The sequence below is a fragment of the Hypomesus transpacificus genome, chromosome 10, assembly GCF_021917145.1.
Source record: "Hypomesus transpacificus isolate Combined female chromosome 10, fHypTra1, whole genome shotgun sequence".
Taxonomy (NCBI): Eukaryota; Metazoa; Chordata; class Actinopteri; order Osmeriformes; family Osmeridae; genus Hypomesus; species Hypomesus transpacificus.
This window is the reverse complement of record NC_061069.1, coordinates 9,998,955-10,016,017: the sequence shown is the minus strand read 5'-3', so window position 1 is coordinate 10,016,017 and position 17,063 is coordinate 9,998,955. Positions and strand designations below refer to the sequence as shown.

Genomic DNA, 17,063 nt, shown 5'->3' with positions numbered 1-17,063 from the left:
AGAGACGGAACACTATTCTGTAGCAGAATTAGCCTACTCTGATGGTTTGTCCTGCTGTTTTGATAATGTAACATGGCCATCTATGGCCTGACACATGCAATCAGAGCCATTCCAGACATACTATGTTCAACTAGGGCGTAGCCTTGAAGCAAATGAATAGGACAATCCCTTGTCTCACCTGAACCCAGCACGGTTCGTTCAAACCTAGTCTACACAATCTAATGGGTACGCTGTTGTTGCTTAATGTTATAACTAGCCTGACCTGTTCTATTTTTCGAAATATATTACAAGGATGATTTAGTTTGATCAGAAACAGTCAAATGTAGCTACACTTCATCTCAGCTCACACAGAAGGACAGGGAGCTGACATGACAACCATAAGCCACGGGCAACTGGCAATAAGGCATTCTTGTGTGACGACAGCAGCGGAAATATCTCCCTTGGATTGGCAAAATGGCACCGTCTCTATCAGGAAGTGAAGAAAACAACTGAAAAGAATAAGTTCGACCAAATTTCTCGATTCGATCTAATACAGGCGCGAATTCGATTAAAACCAGAAACATAAAAGAAACTGGGATTCAGTATAAGTAACACGTTATTGGTAAGTGTAATTCAAGGTTATCAGATACGTAAAACTGTGTGCGAACGACATGTAGACAGCTAGCCGAGCTAGCAAGACTGAAAACGCCAGCTAGCCAACAGTCGTCACAGCTATGGGTAGTATGCTAGCTGGTTGACTAACATTAGCTAGGTGTAAGCAAATATCATATTTCGTTTTATTATTAGTATGACGCTAGCTAGCAGATGCAACGTGCATTTTTTTGTTTTTATCAAACGTATGTCTTATTTGTTGCAAAGTGAATGTCATTTTCGAAGATATTCGTCGATACCGAAAGCTAGCTAGCTCTAGCTAACTAGCAAGCGAGCTACTGTGGCTAGCCACAGCTTTGTCAGGAGTAGGACTCCTGATAGTATAGCTTGGCTAGCTTGACTACTTTCTTAGATCTTCTATCTAGCTGGCTAACGCTTGCTAGATAACGCCTTGCTAATCGTTTAATATTTGCCTTTCCTTGTTTTATGGAATAGTATCTAGAGTCCATGTGAGGGATTATTGTTGCTAACCAGCTAGTCAAACTAGACCCGTCTTGGATAATTTGCATCTTCTGTTATTTCTAATTCATGTTTTCGTTAGTTAGCTTGATTGCTAATTTTTGTGGAGAACAACTGAAATTCATTTGTATCAGGGTTCATATAATACGATATTTCCTGATATTTGTTGTACTGTCGTATTATCTAGTCTATATTGTTCATTTTTTAGATTATGAAAATCACACTATTGGATCAGTTATCAAATGTGTAGTTGCTCAACTCGGGGAATATTCTGTGTGGTCTTTGTGTGCCAAACCACTAACTAGCCTGGTTACATTTCTTGTCTCTCAAAGGACTCTTTGACCTTTCTACGTGAATGCTCAGGTTCACGGACTTGTGGTTGGAAGGCAGATTCACAATTTTCTATAGCCAGAGACCTGTCTGTACTTGTTGAGAAAAGACAAAGTTGTCGCTAGTAGTAGTTTTGTACAGAAGCGCTGTGTTCTTCTCGGAAGAAGGGGGGCGAGGGTGGGGGGTGCATGCATCTGAATGTAGCCTACATTTCAGAGTACTGACAGCTGTGTTGAGCCATGGCCCCCTTCTAATCATCAGCCTTACTCAACAAAAAACTATTTATGTCACTAATAATGTAGGCACCTTTATAATGTTGATGTGGAGAGTAATATATTTACCATGTCTCTGGAATCTTTAGAGTGAAATCACTCAGGAGACTTAAGCCCTAAAGGGTGGTCTAAAATAGTTGTGCAAAGGAACTACATTTAAGCAAGAAAACCACTTGTACTATCAAGCAATTCTATTGGCATTTCTATTTGCACAGTTTGATAGTGGCACAACTGCCAGTGTGTAAAGGATAGACCAATACGGTCTGACCTCAACACAGGTTTTCATGCCAATTTTGTAATCCGTACAACGATTTCCCCTCAAGTCAAGAATGCAATTTGATAATTGAAGGGTGAATGACTCCCAGTATTCCCTGTTAACCTTCTGCCTAACTCAGTTGAGTGGTCACTGGCCATGGTGTCATTTGGTTCCTCACCATCTTTCTCCCATTACTCCATGATAACAGTAGCAGACAGGCTGTTTTAACTGTTAGTGTGAAGCTGAAATACAGGCTTGAAAACCACAGGCTTCCTTTTTCCTGCCCACAGAACACCACTGTGGATCAATAGGTGTTTGTTCTCTCTGTTTGCAAGTTTAAAAAAGGCCATACACTGTTCTTTTGTTCTGTCCTGTCTCGTGATGCTGGATCAATCTGTCACAAATATATGAAAAATATATTTAACAACCAAAAGTTTATCAGAAGAATTGATGAAATGCATAGTGTTTTCAAGCATACAGTTGCACGAACACAGATGGTGATAAACCTCGCCTGACAAAATCAGATGAACAAGCTAGCCCGTAACAGTATTGACTTGAGCTAACATGCAAATCACATTCTTTTACCAAACCTTTGATGACATGTTTAATTGGCATTGCCTTGCCCTGTGTGTGTGTGTGTGTGTGTGTGTGTGTGTGTGTGTGTGTGTGTGTGTGTGTGTGTGTGTGTGTGTGTGTGTGTGTGTGTGTGTGTGTGTGTGTGTGTGTGTGTGTGTGTGTGAAGTCAATCTGTCTGTTGGTGGACAGGCTCCCCCCTCTGTAATGGGATCTTGAAGGCCACAAGCCTTGGTTGTTGTTGTTGAGAGCAAGCAGGAGTCTGTTGGGATTGAATGCACCCTAACAGCCCAGAGCTTCTCCACTCCTCTGCCCCTCTTTCTTTTTGCTTTCTTTTCTCCCCTTCTGTCTTCCTTCTCTCACTCATACCGTCTTTCTTTTGGCCTCTCACCCTCTTTCCATCTTTCTGTCTCTCCCCTTTCCATCGCTTTCTTCTTCCACTCGTATCTCTCTTTCGCTTTCTCTCTCTCCTTGTCTTTCACGCTCTCCATATCTTTCCCTCTCTCTTTCTCTCCGTGTCTTTCATACTCTCCATCTCTCTCTCTCTTTCTCTCAGGCATGTTTTTTGGTTGTTGCTCTGCTTCTGCTACCACTCTCTGTCCCCCCCCCCCCCCCCCATCCCCCCAACCCCCCCGGCTGGTGTCAGTGATAAATCTCATTTATGGCCTCTGGGCTGATTGGAGCAAGAATGAAATGTGGGAGTGGATGGGGTGGTGTAGAGAATAGAGTGGTGGTGCTGGTATTGTTAGAGGAAGGAGGTCAGGGATGGGTAATAGGTTGGACTGTTCTGCTTTCCTCGAACCTGGCCTTCATTAGGTAATAGTTCATGTATTAAACATGAGCTATGGATGGAGACAAGGCCAGGTTCTACTTTTCCTAATAAAAAGGCTCCACTGTTCCTTATACTGGTGTCAGAGAAACAGTCCTTTATAACATGGTGCTGGTGTGGTGTGCATGCTGCCCAAGAGCTGATCAGAAGATGATTGAAATGCAGGGGGAATGTTCAATGGCAGGTCATTCAGTGGGCCGCTGTAAGTTAAGAAGTAGGTAAACATCGTAAGCTGCAAAGCAAACACTGCACTCAACATGGCGGAAATATTAAAGAACTATGCCCATCTACACTGTTGGAATATGTGACATGGGCCTAGTCGGTGTTTAAACCTAGCCTACAACTAGTGAACCAATATCTTCACATCTTTGGACTGTGAAGAGACCCTGTTGAAATAAATTGAAGTGTGGTTTTTTTTAAATACACAAATTGAAGTTTGTGTTTGATCCGTAGTTTTGCCAATAGAACAATCTCAGGTAAGGTCAACTTCAGCCGCATAGTGTTGCAAATATCTGCCATCGCTCATCTTAACTCATCATGTACGAGTATGAAGGAGAACGGGAAGTGCTTGTCAAGATTCAATTCCTCTCTGTTTAGACCTACGGGAAAAACAAACCCCAAAAATGCCATTTACCGGTGCGAGTGACGGAATCTTCCGGTACTTACTGGGAGATTTGCCTGGGCTTTGTTACTCCCTGAGATGTGCTGAAAGAGGAGCCGTTCCCTGGGAGCGCTACCTCTTTCCCCAGTGCAGGAACTGCCCTCAGGGCATGGTCGTTCCCAGGAGATGGACTCATGTTATTGTTAGGATTCCTTTAATTTTGTATTTTGTTTAGGGAGGGGGGGGTTCAGGAGGATAATCTTGTCTCATTTTTAAACTCTCCACATCATCGAGAAGTCGTGCCAAAGGAGATCTGCTTAAAACAGACTTTTTAAAACGCCTACTTTTAAGGTGATTAGAACAGTCTTTTTCCAAAGAGTTTGAGTTTCAGCTGCCCAACATAGGAATTATCCACAGGAGTGGCTGATGATAATGATGGGGATCCTTGTTCCCCGTGGATCTGTCATGGCTGCAGAGCAGAGAAGGTCAAGGGTCAGGGTCTGGCTGCGGCTGCACAGAGAGCAGAAAGCCCATAAGCCCCTGCCTCTATCCAATCCCACTGTCTGTCAATAGCTCTGTCTTGCTCTGTGTGGTTCAGGGTTGGTTAGAATAGAAGTTCATATTTACATCACTTACTCTGGTGTATGTCTGTCAGCCTGTCTGTCTGTCTGTCAGCCTGTCTGTCTGTCTGTCTATTAGCCTGTCTGTCTGTCAGCCTGTCTGTCTGCCTGTCTGTCTGTCAGCCTGTCTGTCTGTCTGCCTGTCTGTCTGTCTGTCTCAGCCTGTCTGTCTGCCTGTCTGTAGTTAAGCATTCATCCCCCCATCGTCCCCCCCATCTCCAGTTTCCTGTTGCTCCATGCTGTCTTGCAGGGTGAAGCCAGTCTGGCTCTCCAGTGCACTCCAAATGTCATAGGTGCCCCATTCCTCCCAAGTCAGTCCCTAACAGCCCAGTCTGGGCCCTTTCACAAAGTCTAATGGTTCCTGATGCTGTTTGATTGAGCATGATTCAGCCTTATCGGTGCTTTCTTGGCAGCTAGACCCGACCTCTGCGGGCAAAGGGAAGACATTGTAGACTTTCCGAAGAAACCGACGAGTGGAAAGATCACAACAAGCCTTGCTTCTCTAATCTCTGAACCGGCTCTTTAGTTTGTTACTCTGAAAGGTCTAGGGAGGACCACGGAGGCAATGCTTCGGCCTCTACACAGAACTACAGCCTGCGAAACCCCCAAACTGCCGGTTACCTCTGGTGTTTACCCTCCAGACCTGTACATTCTATTAGGCTCTGAAGGTCTGAGATGTAGAGTCCTTTTACCTGGATTAGAAGATTTGTTTTGCTGGCTGGCTGGCTGGCTAGCTGGCTGGCTGGCTGGCTAGTACTCATTGTGCTGTCCTGAAAAGCAGGACTTTCTTCAGCCCACACAGGAGTTCACAGGCCTCTGCCCTCCATGCAACCCAACTCTTATTTTGTGATTGCTTAACACGCACACGAGCTGCATGTTACACACTGTGTGTGTGTGTGTGTGTGTAGCCCACAGCACAGTCAGCTCACTGGGACGCATGCAGCCTTGCTGAACACAAGGCCCAACATCGCGTTAGCTCCTCCCCAATTCAGCTACTGTAACTGTGTGTGTGCCAACTAGAGTAGCCCTCACCTCTCTTTCTCTCTCTCTCTCTGTCTGTCTCTCTCTCTGTCTCTCTCTCTCTCTCTCTCTCTCTCTCTCTGTCTGTCTGTCTCTGTCTGTCTGTCTCTGTCTCTCTGTTTCTGTCTCTCTCTCTGTCTCTCTCTCTGTCTCTCTCTCTGTCTCGGTCTCTCTGTGTCTGTGCAATAATGAAGAGAGAGTTATTTTCTTCTTTCAGGCAGCTAGGAAGTCATTTTCTAATCCCCTGGCCTGTCTCTGGGCCTGGATGTGGCTCTGTGTCTCTGTCCATCTCAGCCACGTGGACACACAGCAAGGACCAGAGTATGCCTTCAGAGGTCAAGCCTGGTGTGTGTGTCTGTGTGTGTCTGTGTGTGTGTGTGTGTGTGTGTGTGTGTGTGTGTGTCTGTGTGTGTTGGTCCTGAGTAGACATGGCAGGAGGCATGGAGCTGCTAAGTAGAGTAGATCCCTCTCCTTCCTCTTTGATCTTGGCCAGCTTTGATCTAGTGGCTGCTGGTGGTGAGGGTGGGGTGTGTGTGTGAAGTGGGGGTGGTTATAGGGCCTTCATTAAGCCCCTCTATGCTGGTGGTTTCTTCCCCCACACCCCTCCTACTCTCCTGTACTCCACCACAACAAAAGCCCCATTCTGACTCACCAGAGCTCTGTTGGGGTTATTCTCGCCAGATTAGTCTGTGGAATATCACACACTGGTCTTCTCCAAGTGGTGACACAGTCAAAGTCAGGGTGTCACTTCTGAAGTGGTGGGCACTGTGTGTGTGTGGAGGCGTGTCCTTCTGGGTTTACTGTTTTGACTAGAGGAAAAGTCACACCTACCGTCACAACCCCCCCCCCCCCCCCCACACACACACACAGTCATAAATACCTTAATTTGAGCAGTGTTCCAGCTAGGCATCTTAATTCATCTTACCATCTTATAAAAGGTACGCGTGTGCGCGCACGCGTTAAATATTTGAATGGAAGAAACTCGATAACCAAGAACGCAGATCTTAAAAACTCAATTTGTTTCTGTCAGGCTCGTGTTTGATAAGACTGTCACTTGATCATTTGGCTTTGTGGGTCTGTCTTCGCCTCGGCGCTAAGCTCTTCACAGATCTGTGTCTCCGATCGTCTGCCTGATGGAACAGAAAGCGTCACCGCGTGTTGAAAAGCGTCCGATTAATAATGCAGGCTGTTTTGAATGACGGATGTGTTTCCAAGGGAAGTCACTTGTTCCTTTTTATGAATTTTTCATGGCGTGGCTGATGAATTTATCCTCGAGTCCGGCCGTGATCCTCGAACCCAGGGTGATCAAACATGTTACACTCTGTCTTCGTCATTAAGTTATACGTGATTTGGGGAACGTTTACTGGATGGAAATGGGTTGGGATTGCCTTTTGAGGTGTTTTGGTATTGTACTAGAGTGAATGTCATTAGTGTTGAAGTCTGAAGTCTTGGCAGACCGGAGTGAACAGGTGAGTGTTTGAGCGTGTGTCACGTTCTCGTCATGGGAACGTGATGATCTTCACAAGGCCGTTAACGAAGATGAAGCCAAGCCGGGTTAGAGGATTGTCGTTTGTTTGCGTGTCTTAAGCAGGATGAACGCTAGGCCCCAGGAGTGAGGGATGAGAGGATGAGGGCGGCGGAGGAGCGAGGGAACACGTATGGGGGATGGAGAGGGATGAATCTCCATCCCCGACCCCCATAGAATGAATGAAAACCTTTATTGCCCCGAGGGGAATTTTTTCTGCACCAAGAGCTTGAAAACAGAGATGCATTCAACACTGCAGACAGTACAGTACAGTGGACATAGTATCAGTATTAAAAAGCACAGCGAGACAATAACAGCAATGGATGGGTTTAGTAGAGGGGCTAATAGGCTGCTTTCCTTCAAGACCAACACTGTCCAACACCTTCAGATTCCCAGTTTATATTCCGGCCTATGACACCGTCAGCCCTGGACCTTTAACATAGACAGCAGCAACTACCTGTTGTTGTTTTATATGTTTTTTTTCCACTCTGTGTGTGTGCAGTTTTTTTCCTGTGTGCGTGAGATCCTCGTGACTGCTTAGCTGTGACTTAGCAGCTTGAGGGAGTCACTCTTCCCTGGAGTCGCTCCATGTGCTTCATCTGACACAGGCTGCAGTGACACTTCACTGTGCCTGGGCTCTGTGGGCCCCTGTGTGCCTGGTCTCCTGTGGTCCTGGGCCCCTGGCGCACATAGGGCATGGAGTCAGCCTGGCAACACACATGCAGCTAATTTCTCATCTCAAATATGATTTTTTTTTTTAAGTTAGTGTAGATAAGCTTCGAGCTTGTCGTGAAGTGTGTTAACGCGCACTGGTGTGTGTGTGTGTGTGTGAGAGATAATCCCTCAAATTTAGGTGTACAACAGACCACCCAAAAGGGCTTGAGCAGATTATACCACTATGACTGGCTTTTTTCTCCAGCAGTCTTTTTCTCACACTATCACGCTGCCCTCCATGCTTTCTCTCCATTCTTCTTCTACCAGGAACACTGCATTCGGGGGGTTCCAATACCCGTACCACCATACTAGATAGGTGGCACAACGTTGCAGTGCAGAGTTTGATATTTTGTATAGTTCATAGTACGCTGGTGTAAGTATGGTATTGGGACGCACCTTTTGATTTGGAATGTTTCCTGTGTTACCGTCAAATGGGTCCCCAGCATCTTGGAGTACTTAATAAAAGTCTTAATAAAGAGCCCAGACACTAGCCAGTCCCTAAATAGCAGACGTGCCTTCAAAAATCAGGAAAGGTAAATAAATGTCTCTCACAGCTAGGCTACATTCATAAACAACCTCCTTGTTAGCCATTCTCTCGTTATTCTGCCTCGCTTTCCCTCTCTCCCCCCCCCCCCCCCCCCCCCCCCCCCCCCCCCCCCCCCCTCTCTCTCGCTCTCTCTCATTCATTTTATTTAGTTTGCCCCATCCCCTTCCCCCTCCCTGCCATTTTCCAGTAATGATAAGAGTGCCTTACAGGAAGAAGACATCTGGGAGGCAAATAATGATCAGTATCGATTGTCCTCGGAGCCATGGGGGCTGCCAAAGATGGACACCTCTCCGTTGCTAGGAGACGTTTGCTGCCGCGCTGCTGCCGTCGGCATGGCGAGAGAAGGGGGGATGGTAGATCTCATGCAGGAAAGGGGGGGAGGATTGAGCAGAGAGAGAGATGTGGAATATTGAGATGGACAACTGGTGAAAAAGAGTGAAGAGAGAAGGGTGAAGGGATAGAGATGCAGGCTCAGTGTTTTGTCAGTCGATGAAGCCTTCAAGGGTGTCTCTACTGTGGAGTTTCTGCTTCACGCTCCTCCTTCCCTGCTCCGCCTGTTTGTGTCGTCTGTTGTCTTCCACCAGACCCATCTGGAAGCTTCCACCAGGCCTACTTCCTCTGTTTTGACAGTGTCAGAGCCCAGGCCTGTTCCCATGGCTACTCCCTGCTGCCACTGATAGAGTTCCTGTTCTTCCTGTTCAATCCTCAGAGGTCATGTACGCTGTTCCTCAGCATCAAACGCCAAGGCCTAACAAGACCTCCATTCATAACCTCTCTAGCTTCCCCTTAAGTTAGCATGGACTGGGCTTTAAAAGGTTAAGCTGGGCTAGGCTAGGCTAACACAAAGACCTGCTTGTGGAGACCCTCATCTGAACTCTGTCAGGATGTACTGGCACCCCTTTCTCCCCCCCCCCCCCCCCCCGCCCCCCCCGGTGAACGCTCCGGAGCGGGGGGGAAGGTAAGACTTTCATTTCCCATAAAGCCAGGGATGTCTGGGTGTGGCACACCTGACCCAGCTATGACAAGGGCCATGAAGGAAGTTCCCATTAAGAGGTCCCTCTTTGAGTTTATTCTCACATCCACTTGTCAACCCTCGCAAATCTATATCTTGACCGTCAAATTCTTGTACGTGAATAGCATTTGGATTATTTATAATTTTTTTGTGTCGAGAGAACCGAAATTCGGTCGAGAGTGAGTCTCTTATTCCTCATTTTTGGGGGGTTCAGGACTGGATGTGGGTATGGTGGCATCTCGTGAGTCCAACTTCCTGATTAGGTCTTTCCGTTGCCGTAACAACCCCTCATAAAAGCATGCGCAGCGATTGATACGTGGTGTCGACAATCCATGAGGAAAATGAGGACTGTCAATCAAGGGTAGAGGGAAGCGAGGCCTAGACATCTGGCCCTGACGAGAGATCGACAGCGGTGAAGGCATGTTTACCGTGGAATAGACTGACGTCATGCCCACTTGTAACCCTCCAATCAGCTGTCTGGGGCTGTTTTGATTGGTAGCGGGTTCAAATGCGTCATCGGTCATTTGTTTTAATTGGCCCTTATGAATGTGAATTTTTATTAATTTGTTACTGTAGACCCGGGGGTGGGGGGGGGGTAGCCTCTGATATTCAGGAGCGTAAATGTGATGAGTTTTTGCTCACTTTCAGTCTGGCTGTAACAGCACTTCGCCGGTGTCGTCATGTGACTTGCTGCCCCCTCTCTTTCACTGAGCTGGTTTCAGTCCAGCTACGGCACAAGCAGCGTTTGGGTTGGTGCCATGTGACTGACGGCTTCATCTCTCCACACGCTGCTCGTGGCCCTAGACTTCCTGTTAAGTGCCGCTTCAATAGGAATATGGGATTGAACTAACTGCTTTATTTCTCTCTCCTTCTCCTCCCTCCCTGCCTCCGTCCCTCCCCCCTCCTTCCATCCCTGCCTCCCTCCCTCCACCTGCAGGTCATGGAGGTTGCTGGGCAGTGTTAGGTGGAGTTCAGCAGGGGTCAGAGGTCAGCTCAGCCAACCAAGGGTGATGTGTGGCATCTCAGCCTGACGCCCCCCCTCCCCTCAGCACCAGTCATGGACGGGGAGAACTACCTGCACCCCGAGGGGCCCCAGCTGGACAGCAGCCTGTTCACAATGGCCTCCTCCAACGTGGAGGTAGATAGCTCTCTATCTCTCTCTCTCTCCCTCCCTCCCTCCCTCCCTCTCTCTCTGTCTCTCCCTCCCTCTCTCTGTCTCTCTGACTCTCTCTCTCTCTGTCGTCTCTCTGTCTCTGTCCTCTCTCTGTCTCTCTCTCTCTCTCTCTCTCTCTCTCTCTCTGTCTCTCTCTCTGTCTCTCTCTCTCTGTCTCTCTCTCTCTCTGTGTCTCTCTCTCACCATCAAGGAGCCTCTATTTATAGTGGGTGTTATGCCCAAGGGACTTTGCATCTGCACCCAAGATGTTCAATGTAGCATCAGACCATGTATTGTGCAGCTTGAGTCAGCCTTGTCTTCATCAGTGTTTTACTGGAGCCAAACATAGTCAGCGCACGCCTCGGAGTGGCCTTTTGAATGAGAGGAAGCTGAGGGTGGATATCCTGAAGACGACTGTCAACAGATCCCCCTGCCTCGACTAGCCTGTCATGACTCCTGCCTCGACTAGCCTCTCATGACTCCTACCTCGACTAGCCTCTCGTGACTCCTGCCTCGACTAGCCTGTCATGACTCCTGCCTCGACTAGCCTCTCATGACTCCTACCTCGACTAGCCTCTCGTGACTCCTGCCTCGACTAGCCTGTCATGACTCCTGCCTCGACTAGCCTCTCATGACCCCTGCCTCGACTAGCCTCTCATGACTCCTGCCTCGACTAGCCTCTCATGACCTCCTGCCTCGACTAGCCTCTCATGACTCCTGCCTCGACTAGCCTCTCATGACTCCTGCTTCTCATGACTCCTGCCTCGACTAGCCTCTCATGACTCCTGCCTCGACTAGCCTCTCATGACTCCTGCTTCGACTAGCCTCTCATGACTCCTGCCTCGACTAGCCTCTCATGACTCCTGCTTCTCATCACTCCTGCCTCGACTAGCCTCTCATGACTCCTGCCTCGACTAGCCTCTCATGACTCCTGCTTCGACTAGCCTCTCATGACTCCTGCCTCGACTAGCCTGTCATGACTCCTGCCTCGAGTAGCCTCTCATGACTCCTGCCTCGACTAGCCTCTCATGACTCCTGCCTCCACTAGCCTCTCATGACTCCTGCCTCGAGTAGCCTCTCATGGCTCCTGCCTCGACTAGCCTCTCATGACTCCTGCCTCTCATGACTCCTACCTCGACTAGCCTCTCACGACTCCTGCCTCCACTAGCCTCTCATGGCTCCTGCCTTGACTAGCCTCTCATGACTCCTGCCTCGACTAGCCTCTCATGACTCCTGCCTCCACTAGCCTCTCATGACTCCTGTCTCGACTAGCCTCTCATGAATCCTGCCTCGACTAGCCTGTCATGACTCCTGCCTCGACTAGCCTCTCATGACTCCTGCCTCCACTAGCCTCTCATGACTCCTGCCTCTCATGACTCCTGCCTCGACTAGCCTGTCATGACTCCTGCCTCGACTAGCCTGTCATGACTCCTGCCTCGACTAGCCTCTCATGACTCCTGCCTCCACTAGCCTCTCATGACTCCTGCTGGGTAATGAGTCGTTAACCAGAGCATAAGCTGCAACCCGAGCGGTGACGGCCATGCGTTCAGGGTCAGGTGGCCTCGCTGAGGGCCTTGTCACGGCCTGGACAGGAACACAGACTGTGTCAGACTCGGTTAGTGGTTTCTGGTTCCTGTCCTGATTCAGAGATCCAGGCCAAGTTAATGACATCAATGCCTTGTCTGTGTTCGTCACCTGTAGGGGACTTCTGTGATTTATAAAGCCTCGGCTAGACCAAGGTAAAAAAAAAATTGAATCTTATATGTCAAACAAACGCCCACGGGAGTGACTGGCCTTTTCACACAAGGGTGTGTTCTGAGGGAATAACACTGGTGGAAATGAAAGTATCACTTGGGACATTTGGGGAAATGTTTGTATATAAACCAAACCTTTACTTTGTCGTCAACATTTCCTGTATTCTTAGAAAAAAAAAAGAAGAATTAAAAAAGAATAAAAAAAAAAAGGTGTTGGCTTCTGTTGTGTATTGTGTAGCCTTACTGTTAAAACATGTGTGTTCTTGTGTTGCAGACTTCGATGTATCCCTCTGGATCCTGGGCCTACGCACAGCAGGCCGGATACAGCGCCCACTGTCCTATGCAATCTGGAAACCAGTAAGTAACCAGCGGGATTCTCCCCTCCTCGCCCGGCCTCTTCTGTCGGTCCTACTCCGACACGGAACGTAGTCCGGTTCCTCCCTCACGCTCCCACGCTGGGATACGACCATCGTCTCCAAGGGTGGTTCAGTAGCATTTCGCATCATCCTGCCGTTACCTGACCTGTGTAAACTGTGCTCTCTTGGTAGGAGCTTTACCCACGGGCAGGACAGACTGTCTCCCGGGGCTCGGGTCACGCTGCTCGCTGTGACCCGGGGTATCCGAGTGTTGGCAGGTTAAAAGCTCCGAGTCGGGGCGGACTTTAAAAAGCGTCAGACGATAGCAGGGCTGATCTGCAGTGTGTTGTGAGCAGGTTGTGCTGTACTTGTGGCCCTGCCGAGGAGAGGAGGGGGGCCTGGGCCCTCGGCCCTCTGACGCTTTATTAGATCTCCTTCATTTCCTGTGTGGGGACTGCTTGGCGTCGGGCGACCTGGGGGGGAGGAGGGGGGGGTGCTAGTGTCTCTGCATCTGGCAACCCTGCTTCATGTTCTCTCTGTTTCCCTGGCCTCTGCCTCTTCTCAATCCTTACACTTAGTCACGCTGTCACACATACACAGACCCTCCCTCCCTCCACCCCAGCTTGCTGATTAACAAGACCTCTCTTCTTCCCCTGGCGGCTGGTTCTTTGAAAGCATAGTGGGGACTGCAACTCTGATGACGCCAGCGCAAGGGGGTCTGTGGTTTTTCACATTGAGTCAGAGGCTGTTTCGAATGTCGTCAAGTGTTGAGCAGAGCCCTCTGCACAAACGTGGCAGCCGCTGTAATGTGTGTCTCACCACGAGGGGAAACGGCTGCATTTCCAACCTAGCCTGGTGGGTCCCAGGTTAACCCAGCTGCAGCTGGTGACACGGCCGTTTGGAACCATGGTGAGAGGGAGGTTGTGACGTGTTTTAGATGGTGAGAAAGAGAAATCCACAGGTGTTTATTCACCTTCAAAGTAACCATACGATTCTGCTTTGGCAGTAGTAACGGGGGGGGATAGGTCGCTGATTGTTCGCCCTCTCTTCAGCGCTGTCCAGGCCCGACAGAACGACTGGTCACATGACACGAGGAATTGTGAATGGGCCAATCTGTGTTTACACTCTGGCTCTGAGTCAGGGGCCGCCAGCCTGTCGTTTTATTGACGTCCTTTACACACACACACACACACACACACACACACACACACACACACACACACACACACACACACAGAGACAGGGGATGTACATGAGCAGGACGGGGTGTGTGTGTGTGTATGCTTCGAATGTGTGTTTAAGACCTGATCTTTTAAGCTGAGCTAACGACAGTCACTTGCTCTCTCGTCCTTGAGCTCTCGGTGGGTTTGCCCTGTCCTTTACTCTGCAGTAAAAAGCCCACCGTCCACCTCCATCCCGTTAACATATACCTCCAAATGATCTCCCCCTCAAACTGCTGCAAGTAACAGCACTGATATCCTCTCAGTTGACACGCAAAGAAACACCCTATGTTGAGATCCCACCAGAAGTTCCCTTCTACCTTTTTTAGGGGACTCTGTCCCTGTTTGATGATGTCATACCTTGCCGTTGTTAGCTCCCCCTCCCTCCTCCCGATCTAGGCACCCTCCCCTGTGCCAGTGGGCCCTTTCTGGTCGACTGGCGCTAATTCGAACAAAGCCCTGATGGTCGGAGGGGTGTGGGTGGCAGCTGTCACATCAACATGGCTCTATCTGAGCTGGTGATTGGTCCAGCTGGTTCAGGTGAAGCCAGCCTATCAAGGGGGTCAGACTGTAAACAGTGTCTGGCCTCCAGTGCCTAGGTGCATGCTGGTTCAATTTCACAACGAAACCGCAGTCATCCAACACCGTTGGCGGAAACTCAAACGTGATAAAGACTCTGTTTTGGAGTGTAAAACTGTTATTTCTCCAGCCTCCTTAAGGGTCTTAATACATAAAAAACACATCAGTCCTTGTTTGTTTGAATGAATTCCAGAAGCAGATTCTTCAGACTTATACCGAACGAAGACTTTAAGCTCTTTTGATGTAATTGCTTAACCGTGTTTGGGATGCGGGTTAATCAGTTTGCAGTTAATCCACGGGTGACATGATGAGTCGTCCACAGGGATTAACAGGTGAGTTGTCCTTCGCCGCGTCAGGGGGGTCAAAGTGCATCCCCCGTCTGTTGCCACGCCAAACCGCTGTAAACCCGGCGGTCTCTCAGAGCCGGGCTGATGGCCTCGTCCGCTTACGGGCAAGTGAATTGCGGGTTTGTTATTTGTCAGTACAAGGAGGGGTCACTCTTGTCTTTTGTGAACCCTGGCCTTGCAAGAAGAAGAAGAAGAAGAAGAAGAAGAAGAAGAAGAAGAAGAAGAAGATTCCAAAAGGGCAGTCTTAATCAGAGCCCTGGGGGTTTGTCTTGTGAAGACTTGTTGTTACCTCGGCTGTTCTTCCTGGAAATTTGATCCAGACGCCGTTTATTCCTGGGTAGCAGCTTGGGAATCAATCATCTGGGATGACGAGAGAAGCCTCCCTCTGTCCTCCCTCTGTCCTCCCTCTGTCCCCCCTCTGTCCCCCCTCTGTCCTCCCTCTGTCCTCCCTCTGTCCCCCCTCTGTCCCCCCTCTGTCCTCCCCTCTGTCCTCCCTCTGTCCTCCCTCTGTCCTCCCTCTGTCCTCCCTCTGTCCCCCCTCTGTCCTCCCTCTGTCCCCCCTCTGTCCTCACTCTGTCCCCCCTCTGTCCTCCCTCTGTCCTCCCTCTGTCCTCCCTCTGTCCCCCCTCTGTCCTCCCTCTGTCCTCCCTCTGTCCTCCCTCTGTCCCCCCTCTGTCCTCCCTCTGTCCCCCCTCTGTCCCCCCTCTGTCATCCCTCTGTCCTCCCTCTGTCCCCCCTCTGTCCTCCCTCTGTCCCCCCTCTGTCATCCCTCTGTCCTCCCTCTGTCCTCCCTCTGTCCCCCCTCTGTCCTGCTGGGTTTCAGCCTGTACGCTGCAGTACAGGACCAAGACGTGACGTGAGGGGGCCGTCCACACAGCACTAAAAACCCAAAAGGCTGGCGTAGGAACGCCTCCGAGGCTGGGGCCCAGGGTCTGTGCTGTGCAGGAACGCAGCGTCCTCCACCTGAGTCTGGTCTTGTCTGCCAAGCCTGTCCTATCACTGTCTCATTAGACTGCAGGGCCAGGGCGGGGATTCCTGCACTAGATAAGGCTTACGCCGCGCAAAACTCCTAAAGACCTGGCTAGCTACCCTGACACACAGAATGACTGGGAACTTTATTTCTCTCTCTGTCTCTCTCTATTTCTCTCTATTTCTCTCTGTTTCTCTCTCTCTCTGTGCCCTCTCGCTATCTGTTTCTCTCTCTGTCTCTCTGTTTCTCCTGTCTCTCTCTGTTTCTCCTGTCTCTCTCTGTTTCTCCTGTCTCTCTCTGTTTCTCCTGTCTCTCTCTGTTTCTCCTGTCTCTCTTTGTGTGCCCAATGCTTACTTCCCCTCCCCTATCTCGCCATATCCCAACGGGTTTTCCTCTAAACCAGTGTCCGGGCTGCCCCGGGTTGCTCTGATCCCCCCCCTTGAGCAGGGATCACACAGGATCAGGGAGGATCTCGGCTTCGTAGCATGATCCCCCCCCCCCCCACACACACACCACTTTACGTTTTACTTTCATTCTGACAGTGCGAGAGTGTGGGTGAATGTGTGTGTGCCAACCCAGAGCTTTCATTCTGCTGTCATCACACCAGTACTCTGCTGTCCTGGCTGGTGACACAAACAGAAAGTCAAGAGAGGGGTGGGGTGTTTGACGCAGATACAGCTCACCCGGTCCAGCCAGTTCCCTGGAACCTTGGCTGGTGATTTTCCTCTTGAGCGGAGTTCCCAGGAAGACAGGGAGCGTTGCCCCAGGAGAGGAAGGAGGGTGGCAGGGGGGGGGGGGAGAAGGAGCAGTTGTTCATATGGAGCCTGGAGCTCTGAGAAGGACAGAGAGGAACGTCAGGTCCTGTTGTGTTTCAGCGTCCACGTCTCTAGACGTGTGTGGAGCTTTGCTGTGGGGAGAAAGGCAGCATGGGCGACGTTCAGTCAGGGGGGCTGTCTTGGAATTTGGAACCAGAGAAGGGGTATGGACTTTCTACCTTGCACTTTTGTGTTTTATTATTTTTTATTTTTTACGATCTCTCCATTTCCTGTCTTTCTGGCCCCCTGTTCTCCCTCAGTGTGTTGCTCCGCCGCTTTCTCTCTCGTACACTTTCTACCCCTCAAACTCTCGTTATCTTTGTCACGTCAGAGGCCGTGTGTGTGTTAGATGTGACCACAGTGACGCAGTCACTGTCACAGCCTTTATTTCTCTTTGATAAGAGTTCCACAATGCTGGTGGCAGTGAGCTAACTTAGCGAGCTCTCTGTGTACCTTATTA

At 49.6% G+C, this 17,063-nt stretch overlaps 1 protein-coding gene across 3 annotated transcripts in view; it reads left to right on the top strand.

Moving 5' to 3' along the window:
* Nucleotides 1-216: 216 nt before the first annotated feature.
* The window catches only part of si:ch73-63e15.2 (protein strawberry notch homolog 2), a 41,388-nt gene continuing 24,541 nt past the window's right edge, over nucleotides 217-17,063 (top strand). For 2 of the 3 annotated variants that reach the window (XM_047028283.1, XM_047028282.1), the window contains exons 1-3: nucleotides 217-601; nucleotides 10,347-10,547; nucleotides 12,591-12,673. In XM_047028283.1, coding sequence (XP_046884239.1) covers nucleotides 10,467-10,547; nucleotides 12,591-12,673 — 164 coding nt within the window. In that variant the 5' untranslated portion in view covers nucleotides 217-601; nucleotides 10,347-10,466. Of the gene's footprint in view, nucleotides 602-10,346; nucleotides 10,548-12,590; nucleotides 12,674-16,332; nucleotides 16,768-17,063 lie in introns of those variants that run through there. The other variant, XM_047028284.1, reaches the window with a different exon arrangement.